Source organism: Hyaena hyaena, unplaced genomic scaffold (genome assembly GCF_003009895.1).
Source record: "Hyaena hyaena isolate Hyena2069 unplaced genomic scaffold, ASM300989v1 scaffold_344, whole genome shotgun sequence".
Taxonomy (NCBI): Eukaryota; Metazoa; Chordata; class Mammalia; order Carnivora; family Hyaenidae; genus Hyaena; species Hyaena hyaena.
In genome coordinates, this window is record NW_024080977.1 from 1,803,309 (window position 1) to 1,820,884 (window position 17,576).

A 17,576-nucleotide genomic window follows, 5' to 3' on the forward strand; every position below is an offset into this window, starting at 1 on the left:
AATATATATGAAGAAACATTTAAAAAGTAAACATTCTGACATGCTGTCCTATCATGTAAATATTTTTAAGCACCTCAACTCTAAGGCAACTAGCAAACCCGGAAGGAAAAGGACAAAACAGTGATGTGACTGACTAACCTCCAAAGAGGTCCACATCAGCAGTGACAGCGGTGACAGTCGTAGTAGTTGAGGCAGAGGCTGAAGCAGTTGCAATTTCAGTGGTTGTAGTAGGAGGGGCAGGCTCTGGTGCAAATGGGTCTGAAATTTGTGCTTCAGAGGGAACAGAGGAAATTGCAGCCAGAGAATCTGTGTTGTACCACAGACAAAGAAAAAACAAGAGGGAAGAAGAGGAAAGGACAAAAGATGTACCAGGCTCCAAATCATCAAATTAAGGACAGTGATGAAGAGACAGAGTCTCTTAAAACAGAAGTTTAAAATAAAGCTTTACTCACCCTCTCCCAAAAGGTCTATCGATGTCCATTATGTGTCAGCGTATGAAGAAATAAGAGAGAAAGCTGAAACATGCTCCCGAACCAATGTCCAGCAAGGCGAGGCACTAACTGAAGACGTTTTAGCTTTATGCACTTTTTGGGACCATTTCTAATTAAAATATAATGTATTATCTTTTATTACCATGGAATGTTGGAGCAGGAGGGGACCGTAGGCATCCTCCCTTGAGACCATGCTTCCGATTTTATAGGTGGGAACGCAGAGAGCAAGCAAGGTCAAGAGACTTACCTGAAGTCAGCAATAAACAACTTGACAAACTCAATTTATTATCAGATTTATCATTTCATCTGCTTTGATTTCACTATAGTATAAATATAAATTCTGAAGAAACTGTAGTCAATCAAACTTTTATTAATCCTCTGTATCTGATGTGTCACTTCAGTCCAGAATGCCACAGAATAGAGGCTTTATGATAGCTATAGTCTTACTGCAGAACATACTACACATAGTCAAAGAACTGAATGCAAGCTTAGGGGTTAGGGGAAAAAAACACCCTAACTACATGATTTTTTCTTAATAAATTTCACATTCTCAGATGTTTTTCAATTCAATATATAATCTTTCCATTCACAGACATTATGTGACAACATATGAGAATTATAATTTTTTTTATATTCTTTTTCAGAGAGAGAATGTGTGTACACATGTGAGTGGGGGAGAGGCAGGGAGAGAGAGAGAATCCCAAGCAGGCTCCACAAGCAACAGTGCAGCGCTGACATGGGGCTCGATCTCAAGATCATGAGATCATGAACTGAGTGGAAATGAATAGTCAGATGCTTAACCAACTGAGCCACAACGGTGCCCCAAGAATTATTTTTAAGATGAATGTGAGAGAACTTTTTAGCCCTTCTGAGGTCTGCACTCCTGTCAGAGGTACATACTTTGTGTTCAACAGTGAGATTACAGTTGACATCCTAAATAAAAAGCCTGGGAAAGGTAATTATTATCTACACTATGACTTTAGGTTAAACACTTAGAGTGTCCAATGTATGCTCATACTCCTAGTCATGTGATATACTTGAGGGCTCATACGTGAATTCATGAATGCTACTGGAAATTTATTGTAATCATGAAGACATTTTATCAGAACTCATTAGCTATTTTTTTAAGAGACTTAAAAACATTATAAGAACTCAATAAACTAAAAGTCCTAGATGACATTTTAAAAACCTGAGAACATAAATTTGTTAAAATTTATCATTAAAAATTATCACATTCATTCAGGCACCTGAATGGCTTAGTTGGTTAAGTGTCTGACTTTGGGTCAGGTCATGATCTCATGGCTTGTGGGTTCGAGCCCTGCATCGGGTTCTCTGCTGACAGTTCAGAGCCTGGAATCTGCTTCAGATTCTGTGTCTTCTTCCCTCTCTGGCCCTCCCCCAACTGTGCTCTGTCTCTCTTTCTCTCAAAAAAAAAAACATTAAACAATTTTTTTTCAAAAAAAAAATGATCATGTTCATTTAACTATGCAATTTCAAACCCAATAAATATTAGATAAAGCAATCAGGGCTCTACCTAACCAAATATTATAGATTTCATAACATTAGAAAATGATAGCACACAGGGTACATCACATTAGAAACAGTTTTTTAATTTTAGAATGTATGCATAATGAACACCAAGCCAAAAAGAGCTATGTTCATTTGGGGATGTTACGTGATCAGGTTGCAAATCCTGAGAAACAGAAATTGGTTAATTTCTTAAACCAATAGTATCAGGTCCAATACAACTGTTACTCAATAGTCATACATCCTAAAATATTAATTAGAAACCAAAGTGGGTCAGGAGAAGCCAGAAAGACTTGGTTCTCTATTCTCCTGGCATTGGTGGCACTCTCTCTAGCCTTGCTTTATCAATCACTATTTCAAAATGCAACGTGACTTAGCAGAAGGGCTAAGAGGCACGTGATTTAAGTTTCTACACCTGGAATTTTTTATGATGGAATGGGCAGTTTATTTTGTACATTTGGTAAGTGAGAAAAGAGAAGACTATCTATGTGTACTAGAAGGAGAGAAATATTATTTAAAAGTATAAAAGATTAAGGGGCACCTGGGTAGCTCAGTCAGTTGTATGTCCAACTCTTGATTTCAGCTCAAGTCATGATCTCACAGTTTGTGGGTTTGAGCCCCACATTGGGCTCCTCGCTGAGGGGTGTGAAGCCTGCTAGGGATTCTCTCTCTGCCCCTTCCCCTGCTTGTGTGCATGCACGCTCTCTCTCTCAAAAAGAAAAAAACTTAAAAAACATATAAAAGATTAGAATACTAGTTCCTTGCTTTTGACTAGTATTTTTTTCAGATGGAGGGCTATAAGACTTCTTGCAGTATGATGAAAGATGGAAAGTAAAATTTCCTAGGAAAATGTATGATGATTAAACATACTGGGGCATTACTGATGTTGAAAACTTTTGGCACAAGTTTTAGTCTCTAAAATCTGAGTTTTCTGGATGAAATATAATTTATGTTGCTTATTTCTTGCTTTATGCAAAATTTTCCCACTATAAAAGAAAGCCCTACTTTAGGATGATGGGAACAGTTATTATTCTCAAAGCTACCACTTTTTATAAAGGGTTAAACTATACAAACCCTCACTCCAACACCCACAGCAGCAGAGTTCAATTCACTGCAAGCACTACATAGTCAGACATATACTTTTGCACTAAGGAAATTACTAGAAAATATTCACTGTAATTGAGGAAACAGAGCTATAAATAAACAATGAAATCTATATTTTGCAGTGATATGCAGCTAAACTCAGGTTATTATAAAGATCAAGTGCGTTAATATATTTAAGAGCTCACCTGTGCCTGGAGTATATCAAATGTTTGCTAATGATAACAACAGCAATAGCTAATATTTAAGTCAAATTATAATTTTCATTACAGAAGTATGAATGTCAAAGCTTCTATAACTCTTTCTGTGTGTGTGTGTATGTGTATACAATGCATGTTTCCAAAACAGTCCATAAATATGCCTTCCAGATTTAATTAACAAGTAAATGGTAATAAAGGTCACCAAAATTGTTTGTACTATGGCAAATATTCCCCATGGAAACTATTAAAGTCGTATTATTGCATAAAAATGATGAACCTTCAAATGCACATTGGGAATTAATTTCTATTAAGTCTCTTAAATTAATAAAACCCTAGCAATAATTCTATGTTTCTCTAAAAGTAGAAATTTCACTTCAAACATTTATAGTAAGTAATGATCTATTTCCCACTTCTAATATACACAGAAATACAACATACATACTCACTTGTTTGTGCTGAGGGATGAATTTATTATGAAGAGAAAAACACTCTCCTTACTATGGGGCCAAAGGCAGGGATTAAAAAAAATCTATCTTCTTTCAATCAAATATGCTCACTATCGACCCGCAGATGCAAATCTTGTATGTATTTAACTTAGGTTTATTAAATTTGCATTTTGATAAAGTTTGGTTGTCTCTTACACCAACAGAAAAAATACTCTCATTTACAATATGTCCCTTAAAATGACAATATTTATCAGTACATGTAACTTCCAAGAGAAATTCTTAAACATCTGAAGTGGCCATGGCTGTGGGAAAGTGAATTCTCTTACTAGCATTATGGTCAGATAAAAATACACAAATATATCTAAAAGAGCTTTAGAGTTTATATTTTACTGTCTGGTTATACAAAATTAAAATGTGCTTTAACAGTAGAAGTGATCTGATTTCACAAAACAAGATTGAGAAACTGATTTTATTTATTTATTTTTGCTTAGTCAAACGAGCCAAAATATATTTGTTACAATTTAGCGTCATGTTCAACCACCATTGCATATCTACAGGATAAATGCAAACTGAAGGTGACTAATATTACTCCATTTCTTATTATACAAGTTTACTTCAGTTTATTAAGACTTATAATTTTCACTATTTTGCTTCGGAATTAGAGAATTTATTAGTATTTTTCTCTCTAGCTGATTTTTCTACCGCTATGAAATACTGCAGCTGCAGATATTTTCTTGAGACAGAAGACTAATGATGTCTAATTTTCAAAAAGTGACCATTAGGTCCTGAGCCAAGGTTCTATTAGCCTGGAGGGTGCTTTGTACTATATAAAAAAAGTGCTCCATCTGTGCCAGCAGATTAGGAAAAGAAAAGCACCCCCTTTTCAAAGATGAAAAGGGTCACAGCTTGAATATCAGACAGTGGGCTGGATTTTAGCCCCTCTCATTCTGCCTTTGAGCAAGGCACAAATTGCATGTCCCTACTGAACAGTCCTGACTAAAATCACACGATTCTGCTTTCTTCTATATCCATTGCTAGCTTAAGGCTTCAGTCCTAAATGGTAACTTACATCTAACAAGTAAAGACTGAAATGTATTCTCATAAAATTGGTTATTATAACCTATTCCTTACAGTATTGTGTGTCTTAGCAAAAAGTGTTTGAAGGCAGAAATGAATAAAACTGTTTCAGTGCAAGTTTAAAAGATTTTATCTAGCTTTTACTCCTTACTTGGCACTCTTTTGGTGCAAAATTTGAAAGAGAAAGAGAGAAAGAGAGAAAGGAAGGAAGGAAGGAAGGAAGGAAGAAAGGAAGGAAGGAAGGAAGGAAGAAAAGGAGAAGAATTTCTCTTCAATTTCATGCCAGAGAATAAAGTAAAAGGAGACAGTTTACAGTTTCACTGTTTATTCATTAAAGTTCTAACTAAGTCACTAAATGTTTGATAAGTTCTAAAAATTAACAGTGTGAATACATACTGATTTAGATGATAGAATTAAAGGGTTTTATATTCCTATAAAACTGAAAATTTTTTTGTATAACCCCACAAATTATAATTAACAAATTAAATTAAGCGTTAAATTATAAAAATTATGTAAAAGTCATTTATATGAATTTATGAAAAAGTATGATTTAAGGATATGGATTTGAAGCACTCTTAAATGAACCAGAAAACACAATTAATTGCATAAGATACTGTGGTAATGAAAATAAATCATCAGTAAATTGAAATAATCAATAATCAAACATTTCTGAAACTTGAAGCTCAGAATGAAAACATGAGAACCAGAAGAATGCCCTTATAAAATCTCAGCAGCAATCTTTTCCTTTTACCAACTGCAATTTAACAAAGTTAAGTGAAGCTGAAAGAGCAATTTTATTATAAAAAATTGACAGCTGTAGGCTTAAGAGCTGAACATTTCAGGGGCATGTGGGTGGCTCAGTCGGTTAAACATGTGACTTTGGCTTCAGATTCTGTGTTTCCCTCTTTCTCTGCCCCTCCTGCCCTGTCTCTCTGTCTCTCTCAAAAAATAAACATTAAAAGAAATTTTTAAAAGAGTTGAACATTTCAACACAGGAGGTTTAAACGTTTTCAGTGGAAAAGCACCAATATTTAAAATGCTCATATTTGGGGTACCTGAGTGGCTCAGTCAGTTGGGAGTCTGACTTTGACTCAGGTCATAATCTCATGGTTTGTGGGGTTGAGCCACGCGTCGGGCTCTGTGCTGACAGCTAGCTCAGAGCCTGGAGCCTGTCTTCAGATTCTGTCTCCCTCTCTCTCTGACCTTCCCCTGCTCATGCTCATGCTTTATCTCTCTTTCAAAAATAAATAAAATGTTAAAAAAATAAAATGCTCATATTTATAATTAGCAACTTTATTGCAGGACTGGTTATCTGTTGTTTATTCTGTTGCCAAAACAACTTGGAAATACAATCAAGAGATTATAGCATGTACTCTGATGTCATACTGACATATTGTTTAGCAAGCTCACCAAAGGATTAATTAATTATCCAGGGAACTTTATTTGACTTTGCAATTTAAATGTTAACTAAGGATTCTGATTCTTAAATGATATATTAAAAGTTACAGATCTTGTTGGTTAGTGATTTCTATATTCTGTCTGGATAAAGAAGACAACCTCAAGATACGATTTTTTATTGCCCTACAGGGCGTTAACTAGTTTTGTATCTAACCTAGTCAACTTATTCTAACATTTCTTTTCAAATGTCAATAAATACCAAGTTCCTTGAAATGTCCTTTGAATTGTCTTTATCTTTTTACTGGTTTCCTCATCAGTGTGTGTTTTTTCCTCACTGTGCTGTTTCTTCCTCCCTCTCTACTCTAGATTCTTTCAGGTATATATATTTAAGATGTACAATGTGATTATTTGATATACTTGGTGAAATGATTACTACAATCAACATAACACATCCATGACCCCATATAACCACTAGTTACTACCTTTATTTTTGTGGTAAGGATATTTAAGATTTATTCTCTTAGCAAATTTCAAGTATACAACAGTATTAACTATAGTCACCAGCTCTGCATTAGATCTCCAGAGCTTACTCATCTCACAACTGATCATTTGTACCCTCTGCTTAATGTGGCCCCATCCTGTGCCTTACTCTCCATCTCCTGTCAGCCATCATTCTACTCTCTGCTTCTGGGAATTTGACTTTTTTAGATTCCACATATCAAGTGAAAACATACATATTTGTCTTTCTGCATCTGGCTTATTCACTTAGCATAAGGTCTTCCATGTTTATCCATGCATTTGCAAATTGGAAGATTTCCTTCTTTTTTAGGGTGGAATAATATTCCACTGAATATGTATTTATATTTATAATTATATTTACTTATATACAAAACATATTTTCCTTCTCTACTTGTCCACTGACAGATTTTGAGGTTATTTCTATATCTTGGTTATTGTTTATATTGCTGCAATGAACATGGGAGTGCAATATCTCTTTGATATGTGTTTGTGTGTGTTTGTGTGTGTGTGTGTATCCATCCAGATGTGAAATTACTAAATCATATGGTAGTCCTATTTTTAAATTTTTTGAGGAAGCTCTCTGTTTTCCATAATAGCTATGCCAATTTACACTACCACCAACAGTGTATAGCGTCCCCTTTTTTCCATACCCTCATCAGTATTTGTTATACCTTTTTGGTATAGCCATTCTAGCAGGTGTGAGGTGATATGACATTGTGCCTTTGATTTGCATTTCCCTGATAATTAGTGACAATGAACACCTTTCCATATATCTATTGGTCATCTCTATGTTTTCTTTGGAAAAATGACTATTCAGGAACTTTCCCCATTTTTAAATTGCTTTTTTGTTTTACTGATTGTTTCTTTTGTTGTGCAGAAGTGTTGTAGTTTGACACAGTCCTACTTGCTTATGTTTGCTTTTGTTGCCTATGTTTTGGTGTCATATGCAAAAAAATAAATAAATAATTGCTAAGACCAATGTTGAAAAGATTTTTCTGTTTTCCTGTGGGAGTTTTTATGGTTTCAGGTCTTATATTTAAGTAGTTAATATGTTTGAGTTAATTTTTGTGTATGGTATAAAGTTCCAATTTTATTCTTTTGCATGTGGATATTCAGTTTTCCCAATACTAGTTATTAAAGAGACTACCTTTTCCCTGTTGTGTATTCCTGGTATTCTTGTTAAAAATTAATTGGCTGTATGTGTGTGAATTTATTTCTGGGATCTCCTGTTCTCTTGGTCGAGGTATCTGTTTTTATAATAGTACCACAGTATTTTGATTACTATAGCTTTGTACTATAGTTTGAAATCATGAAGTTTGATGCATTCAGTTTTGTTCTTCTTTTCAACACTGCTTTGGCTGCTTGGGGTCTTTTGTGGTCTGTACAAACAACAGGATTATTTTATATTTATGGGAAAATGCCATTGCAGTTTTTCTAGGGATTGTACTAAATCTATAGATCACTTTAAGTAATTGGACATTTTTTGTATCAAAAACCATAAGATACCTAGGAACAAATCTAATCAAAGAGGTAAAAGATTTGTACCCTGAAAACTATCTAACACTTGTGAAAGATATTGAGGAAGGCACAAAGAAATGGAAAAACATTCTATGCTCATGGATTGGAAGAGCAAATATTATTTGCTATATACTATGCTACTCAAAGCAATCTACACATTCAATGCAACTGCTGTCAAAATAACAGCAGCATTTCTCAAAGAGCTAGAACAAACAATTCTAAAATTTGTATAGAACCAGAAAAGACCCCTAATAGACAAAGTAATGTTGAAAAAGAAAAGCAAGGTGGGAGGCATCACAATTCTGGACTTCAAGCTGTATTACAAAGCTGTAGTCATCAAGACAGTATAGTACTGGCACAAAAACAGACACACAGATCAATGGAACACAATAGAGAACCCAGAAGTGGACCCACAAATGTATGGTCAGCTAATCTTTGACAAAGCAGGAAAGAATATCCAATGGAAAGAAGACAGTCTCTTCAATAAATGGTGTTAGGAAAACTGGATGGCAGCATGCAGAAGACCGAAACTGAACCATTTTCTTATACCGTACACATACACAAAATTCAAAATAGATGAAAAACCTAAATTTGAGATAGGAATCCTAGAGGAGAACACAGGTAGCAACCTCTCTGACCTCAGCCCCATAGCAACTTCTTACTAAACATGTCTTTGGAGGCAAGGGAAACAAAAGCAAAAATGAACTATTCTGACTTCATCAAGATAAAAAGCTTCTGCACAGCAAAGGAAACAGTCAATAAAACTAGAAGGCAGCCAACAGAATGGGAGAAGCTATTTACAAATAACATATCTGATAAAGGGCTAGCATCCAAAATTTATAAAGAACATCATTCAACACTCAAAAATAAATAACCCAGTTCAGAAGACATGAACAAAGAAGACAAACAAATGTCCAACACACATGAAAAAATAGTCAACATAAGTCATTATCAAGGAAATTCAAATCACAACCACACTGAGATACCATCTCACACCTGTCAGAATTAACCAGGAAACAACAGATATTGGTGAGGATGTGGAGAAAGGGGAACCCTCTTACACTGTTGGTGGTAATGCAGCCACTCTAGAAAACGTTATGAAGGTTCATCAAAAAGTTAAAAATAGAACTACCCCATGATCCAGCAATTGCCACTACTGGGTATTTACCTAAAGGATACACAAATACTGATTCAAAGAGGCAGACACACCCCAATGTTAATAGCAGCATTATCAACAATAGCCAAGTTAAGGAAAGAGCCCAAATGTCCATCTACTGATGAGTGGATAAAGAAGATGTGATGTGGTGTGTGTGTGTGTGTGTGTGTGTGTGTGTGTGTGTGTGTGTGTAAAATGGAATATTACTCAGCCATCAAAAATGAAATATTTCCATTTTCAACAATATGAATGGAACTAGAGTGTGTTAGGCAAAGTGAAATGAGTCAGGGAAAGACAAATACCATATGATTTCATACGTGCAATTTAAGAAACAAAACAGAGGAACATAGGGGGGAAAAGAAAAATAAAATAAGATAAAAAGAGAGAGGGAGGTGAACCAAAGACTCCACAGAGAACAGACTGAGGGTTGCTGGAGGGGAGGCGGGTGGAGGGATGGGCTAAATGAGTGATGGCATTAGAGAAGGCACTTGTGATAAAGCACTGAGTGTTGTATGTAAGGGATGAATCACTAAATTCTACTCCTGAAACCAAAACTACACTATATGTTAACTAAATTGAATTTAAATAAAATCTTGGAAGGAGTTGAAAAAAGGTAATATGGACATTTTAACAATATTAATTCTTCCAATCCATGATTACAGAAGATCTTTCCATTTATTTGTGTTTTCTTCAATTTATCTTATCAATGTTCACAGCAGTTCAGTGTATAGATCTTTCGTGTCCTTGATGAAAACTTATTCTTAAGTATTTCATTCCTTTGATGCTACTGTAAATGGGTCTGTTCTCTTTATTTCTTCCTCAGATAATTTGTTGTTAGTATATAGAAATGCAACTGATTTTTGTATGTTCATCATGTATCCTGCAACAATACTGAATTCATTTTTTAGTTATAACAGTTTTTTGGTGGAATCTGTAGGATTTTCTACATACAAGATTATGTCATCTACAGAGACATTTTTGCTTCTTCCTTTCTTTTTGGATGCCTTTTATTTCTTTTGCTTGCCTAACTGCTCTGGCTAAGACTTCCAGCACTACATTGAATAGAAGTGGAGAGTGGGTATCTTTGTACTGTCCCTAATCTTAAGAGAAAAAGGCTTCAGCTTTTCACCACTGAGTATGATGTTAGCTGTGGGCTCATCATAGATGGCCTTTATAATGTTGAAGTACATTCCTTCTACATATAATTTGTTAAGAGTTTTTATCATGAAAGGATGTTGAATTTTGTTAGATGCTTTTTTTGCATCTACTGAGCATCTACTGAGATCACATGATTTTTATCCTTTATTCTGTAATGTCATGTATCATGTTTACTATTTGCATATAGTGAACCATCTTTGCATTCCAGGGATAAATCCCACTTGATCATGGTGCATGATCCTTTTAATGTGCTACTGAATGTGGTTTGCTAATATTTTGTTGAGCATTTTTGTTTTTGTTCATCAAGTCTATTTGGCCTATAATTTCCTTTTCTTGCAGGGTCCTCGTCTGGCTTTGGTCTGAGGATAATGCTGGCTTCAAAAAATGAGTTTGGAAGTATTGCCTCCTTTTCATTTTTTTTGAAGAGTTAGAGAAGGAATGGCATTCATTCTTTTGAAATTGTAGAATTCACTTGAGAAGCTATCATGAGTTTTTCTTTGTTGGGAGTTTTTGACTCATGCTTCAACTTCCTTGCTCATTGTGAATCTTTTTAGATTTTCTATTTCTTTATGGTTCTATCTCAGTCAGTTATATGTTTCTAGGTATTTATCCATTTCTTCTAGGTTATCCAATATGATGGCATATAATTATTCCAGGTAGTCTCTTATGGCCCTTCATATTTTTATATCAGGTGTAATGTTTCCTCTTTCATTTATTATTTTAGTTTTTTGAGTCCTTTTTTTTTTCTTGGATAGTCTAGTTAAAAGTTTGTCACTTTGTTTATTCAAAAAATCAATTCTTAGTTTCACTGATCTTTTCTATTGTCTTCCTAATTTCAATTTCATTTATTTCTGCTCTAATCTTTATTATTTCCTTTCTTCTGCTAACTTTGGGATTCGTTTGTTCTTTTTATAGTTCCTTGAGGTATAAAGCTATACAGTTTGAGATGTTTCTTTTTCTTAATGTAGGCATTTAACACTATAAACCACCCTCTTAGAATTGCTTTTTGTAGCATGCTATATGTGTTGATATGTTATGTTTCCATTTTGATCTGTTTCAAGATATTTTCTGATTTCTTTCTGATTTCTTCTTTGACCCAATGGTTGGCTAGTAGTATGTTGTTTATCTCCACATATTTGTGAATGTTCCAATTTTCCTTCTGTTACCAATTTCTAGTTTCATACCAATGAGGTCAGAAATGATACTTGATATGACTTATATCTTCAATTTGTTAAGATTTGTTAAGTGTCCTAACTTACGATCTATCCTGGAGAGTGCTCCATATGTGCTGGAGAAGAATGTATATTCTTCCGTGTTGGATGGAATGTTTTGTATATGTTTGTTGATGTGGAGTAAGGTGTTAGCAAATCTACTATATCCTTATTGATTTTTTTCTTGGATTATCTATCCATTGCTGAAAGTGGCATAATAAAGTCCTCTACTATTACACTGTGGCTATTTCTCTTTTTGGTTCTGTTAATATCTGCTTTATATATTTAGGTATTCCAATGTTTGGTGTATATATATAGTTACAATTGTTATATCATCTTGATGGGTTGATCTTTTTACTTTGCTGGGTATAATACTTTTGGCTGAAGTTTTTTTCTTCCTTCTATCAGCACTGTGTGTATATCATCCTACTTACTCCTGACATGCAAGGTTTCTACTGAAAAATGTGCTGACAGCCTTATTAGGATTCTTTTGCATGTAACAATTAGGTTTTCTCTTGTTCTCAAATTTTTCTTTTCATCTTTGATGTCTAGCAATTTGATTATACTGTGTCTTGCTTGGGGAATTTTGAACATCGATAAATATGAATGTCCATACCCATGTCCATATAATTTGGGAAGTTTTTAGTCATTATTTCCTTAAATAAGCTTTTTGCCCCTCTTTTTATGTCTTTTCCTTCTAGGACTCCCTCAATGCATTTATTTGTTCATCTGAAAGCATCCATAGGTCCTGTATGCCTTCTTTATTCTCTTTCTTTTTTGTTCCTCTAACTGCTATCTTGTAATTATCTTTGAGTTTGCTGATTCTTTATGCTGTCTGATTAAGTCTGCTCTTCAAGCTCTTTATTGAGTTTTTCAGCTCTGTCATTATATTCTATAGCCCCAGGATTTTTCTTATGGCCTCTCTTTATCAAACTTCTCATTTTGTTCGTGTATTTTTTTTTTATTGGTTTTGTTGCCTATTTGTGTTCTCTTGCATCTCATCGAGTTTATTTAAGATGATTACTTTTTTTGTTCTTAGTTTATTGTCAAGTTGGTTTCCATATAACACCCAGTGCTCATCCCAACAAGTGCCCTCCTCCATGCCCAACACCCCCCTTCCCGTCTCCCCCACCTCCACCAGCCCTCAGTTTGTTCTTAGCATTCAAGAGTCTCTCATGGTTTGCCTCCCTCCCTCTCTCCAACTATTTTTACCCTTCTTCTCTCCCATGGTCCTCCATTAAGTTCCTCTTAATCCACCTATATGTGCAAACATATGGTATCTGTCCTTCTCTGCCTGACTTATTTTGCTCAGCATAACACCCTCAATTTCCATCCATGTTGCTACAAATGGCCAGATTTCATTCTTTCTCATTGCCATGTAGTATTCCATTGTATAGATAAGCAACATAAGATGATTACTTTTAATTCTTTGTTAGGCAATTCATAGATCTCCATTTCTTCAGGGTCAGTTATTAAGAATGTTATTAGTTTCCTTTAGTGGTGTCACGTTTGTTTCCCTGATTCTTTATGATCCATGTAGCCTTATTACTGGTGTTTGAGTGTTTGAAAAGTAAACAGGTCTTCCAAAGACTCATTTTGGTAGGGAAAGACTTTCACCTGCTCTAGGCTAATGACATTGCCTACAGTATCAGAACAGAATCACAGGTGAGTGGAATTGGAGCTAGGTCATGTGGCTACATGCTGCGTATGCTATGATGTCTAGGGGCTTGGATAGGTTTAGATCCTATCTCATCCCTGGGTGGACCTTGAGGACCTTGCAGTAGGGCTGGAACTGGGACAAGGGCCCACTTTAGGGTCTGCAGTAAGTCCACAGATGGTGGGCTGGTTAGCAAGTGCATGGATAGGTGTGGCTCCCATGGCGTCGCTGGGTGGGCAGGTCTACTCCTGGACCATAGCTGAGACATGAGAAGGTTGCTTTAAAATTCACAGTTGGGACCAAGGTTGGCAGGCCTGACTCTGGAGACTTGTCTCCCACAGGGTCCCTGAGTGGGCAGAATGCTCCCTGACTAATGCTGAGAGGGTATGGAGCTAAGTCACAGGACTGGTTCAGGATCTGAAGTTGGACTAAGCTCACTGGGCCTACCTCTGGGGGAACAGACAGGTATGTCTCTTGCTGGATTCCTGGGCAGGAATGACTGCTCCTAGACCATGACTGAGAGAGGCTGGAGCTGGGTCATAAGCCATTTCAGAATCCACAGCGGAGACCAAGGTCAGCAGACCGGTTACCCAAGGCAAGGGCAAGCATGACTCCTCCTAGGTCCCTTGGCTAATGTTGCTGATGGCAGGACCAAAGCCAAACAGGACTATAAATGTGTCCATAGGAGCATGGTAGTGTTTCCAGGTCTGTCAGGATGAAAGGTGGTGACCCCCTATGTGGGAATAGGCCTGCCATCTCAAAACAACTTTCTTTGGTCTTAGGCTCCAGTGGGGTTTTGCAACCTCTTACCTGGATCCCAAAACTCCCACAAAGGCACGTTGTCCATGGGTGGCTGCCAGATTGCTTTTGCTGTGTGTGGGGAGCTACGATGGGGCACTTCCTATTACACTGCATTGGTTATGTTATTCCCTTCATTCCTATAGTTGTATGAATCACTTTTAAAATTAAAAAAAATTATTTTGATAGTTTGGTGCAATAGGACAAGGTATTCAAAACCAAGTCTGTGCGGCACTGAGAATTATGAAGTAATTAACTTATTTTATATTATTATTTAATTTACTTCTTAATCAAGTACATATAAAAGTTTAATTTTTCCAAGATCTATGAATAAAACTGGAATCAAGCACATTGGTGCAATTCTTCTTAGTTAGTTTAGTATGGATCTTTTCTGGCACAAACAAAAATCTATCCCAGATTTCAACTGCCTGAAGTCAAATCCACTATGAATTAAAACAAATGTGGGTATAAAGTAATTCAGGAAGGAGGCTATGCCTGAACAAATTAAATTACAAGTGCTGATTATGGTAACACCCAATTCTCTAATGCCTGAGTTTCTAGAGAACAATTATTAAAAAAAATCAGAATTTTATTTTATTTTTAAAGTTTATTTACTTATTTTTGAGAGAGTGTGAGCAGGGGAGGAGAAGATAGAGAGTGAAAGAGAATTCCAAGCAGGTTCTACAGTGTCAGTGTAGAGCCCAAATGGGGCTCAAACCCACAGACCATGAAATCATGACCTGAGCCAAAACCAAGAGTCAGACACTTACCTGACTGAGCCACCAGGAGCCCTCCAAAATAATCTGAATTTTAGAATAGCAAAGAAAAATATTGCCTTTTTCCAACTCTTAAAAACTATATGACTACTTGAACATTTTAACTGTACTATAGGTACTTTTTCTGATTCTGTCTCTCTCTCAATATAAATTTAAATAGATAGATGCCATTCTTAGCATTTTCTCTATAAGTTCCTAGCAATATTTTGGATAACTAAAGGTAAATATAACAATAACAGCCTCAATAAAAACAACTAAATAGAAAAAACGACATGACTGTCTGGTCTCTCTCACCTCCCCACGCAGTGGCTCCTCCAGAAGGTGGTGGTGGTGCTGGTGCTGCGGCTGCTGCTGCCCCTCCAGAAAAGTCTGGCTGGAGGTCCAGAAGATCACTAGATGGTTTGGAAGTGCTGAAAGTAAAATACAATTTTAATATCACATTTAAAAATTTTATAATGTAAAGATTCTTTTAAATAAAGACTGATGCAGAAAGCATCAAAGATTTTGGAAATTTTAAATCCAATAAGAGAATAATATTTTGGAAAGTATAGCACATGTTCTTCACTACCAAGGGTTAGCAAACTACTCTGAAAAGGACCAGAAGCTAAAGTATTTTAGGTTTGTGGGCTAGATGGTCTATCACTATGCCACTCTAATAGTGTAGCATGAAATAAGACAGACAATATGTAAACAAATGAACGTACATTTGTTCCAACAAACCTTTATTTATAAAAACATACAGCGGGCTAGATTTTACCAATAGGACATAGTTTGCCAACTCTTGTTTATATTCAATAATAGAGGTAAACCAAACTTCAAGCAATGGGCCACTCAACAAATCATAAAGCAGAAATGAAAGGAGAAAACCAAAATGCCTCAAATTAAGGGGAAATTTTATTAAATATATTAATGTCCACTGGGTAGCATCTGGTTATAAGTGTGATAAAAGGAAGTTTACTCCAAATATTATGGTAAGAATCATGCATAATTTTTCCTTTTCTATATTTTCTAAATTGTCTTATATGGAAAAAAATTGTCTAAGGAATTTATAAAGCAAAGAATATCAAAATCACTAACACACCCTTTTGATAAGTTAAACTACAACATATCAGGTTTGCCTATAAAAGAAACCTCATCTAAAATACTTCTATATTTTTTATTCTCATTAAGATTGGGGCTGTGCTTTTCAAAGCTCCTCCATCTGTAAAAGTTTCAAGGAGGAGCCTAGAGCTTTGCTATTCAAAGTGTTGTTTTCAAACTAGCAACATCCTGAGATACTATTAGAAGGTACAAAATCTTAGGCTCACCCCTTACCTGCTATATCAGAATCTTCCTTTTAACTGAGTCCCAGGTGTTTCATTCAGGTTTGAAACACACTGGTCTAGAGGCTACCATACCAGCTACCGATCCACCAGGGTCCCAGATTCCCCACCCCTCCTCTTAAATAGCAGTTCCATCTCTATCTTTCTCACATATTAGATTTCCAAGTAATATTCTTCCGAAGTAAGGATCCCTCTACATATTTTTTTTTCAAAGTACCTGAAATGAACCTCACTTTGATATCCACTTCATAAATATAACTGGTCTAAGTGTCAGGATAAGGAAACATATTTATGATTAAGACCTGAATCAAAGCTTTTATAAGAAGCAATATATTTTAGTATAGACACAAAAAGGACTTGGTTTTACCAAATTTGTGATTATAAAAAGAAGAACTCAGTAGTAGAGGGTAACGCACATAGTTAACATGGATACATAATGTGGTGCAAACTGCTGCTCAGTTTGAAATTCAAGTCTCCAAATATAGGGCATTCATAATAAGCCACAGATACTAAAAATCCTCTCAAGGCACCAGGACCAAACAAAGGTGACTGAAAATTATGATTTGAGGAAGCCTCTTTGAGTTGGGGCTTCATTTGAGGCAGCCTTGAGATTTGTACACACTGCAGTCATTCCCACTTCTCTCACTACTGTTAGGACACTTAGATGCTATAAAAGCTGATTAGGAAGATACTGATGGTCTCTTCCTACCACCAGTATCTGAGTTCCTCATAAGTACCATCTAAGTGGCCGACAACTGCAAGATTGGTTGGTTGGTTGGTTGGTTGTTTATTTATGCTTTTTTTTTCCCACAAATAGTTTATTGTCAATTTAGTTTCCACATAACACCCAGTGCTCCTCCCCACAAGTGTCTTCCCCCATGCACACACCCCCTTCCCTCACATCCATCAGTCCTCAGTTTGTTCTCAGCATTCAAGAGTCTCTCATGGTTTGCCTCTCTCCCCTTCCCCCACCATTTCCACCCTTCTTCTACCTTTGTTCCTCCGTTAAGTTCCTCCTAATCCTCCTAATGTGCAAACATATGATATTTCTCCTTCTCTGCCTGACTTATTTCGCTCAGCATAACACCCTCAAGGTCCATCCATGTTGCTACACATGGCCAGATTTCATTGTTTCTCATTGCCATGTAGTATTCCATGGTATAGATAAACCACATCTTCTTGATCCATTCATCTGTTGATGGACACTTAGGCTCTTTCCAT

General features: G+C 35.9%; 1 protein-coding gene across 3 annotated transcripts in view; it reads right to left on the bottom strand.

Moving 5' to 3' along the window:
- Positions 1-17,576, bottom strand: part of SNAP91 (synaptosome associated protein 91) — a 104,232-nt gene that overhangs the window by 43,715 nt on the left and 42,941 nt on the right. For all 3 annotated transcript variants that reach the window (XM_039249772.1, XM_039249771.1, XM_039249770.1), the window contains exons 12-14: positions 15,328-15,443; positions 453-467; positions 139-306 (exon numbers count right to left, since the gene is read on the bottom strand). In XM_039249772.1, coding sequence (XP_039105703.1) covers positions 139-306; positions 453-467; positions 15,328-15,443 — 299 coding nt within the window. The remainder of the gene's footprint in view (positions 1-138; positions 307-452; positions 468-15,327; positions 15,444-17,576) is intronic.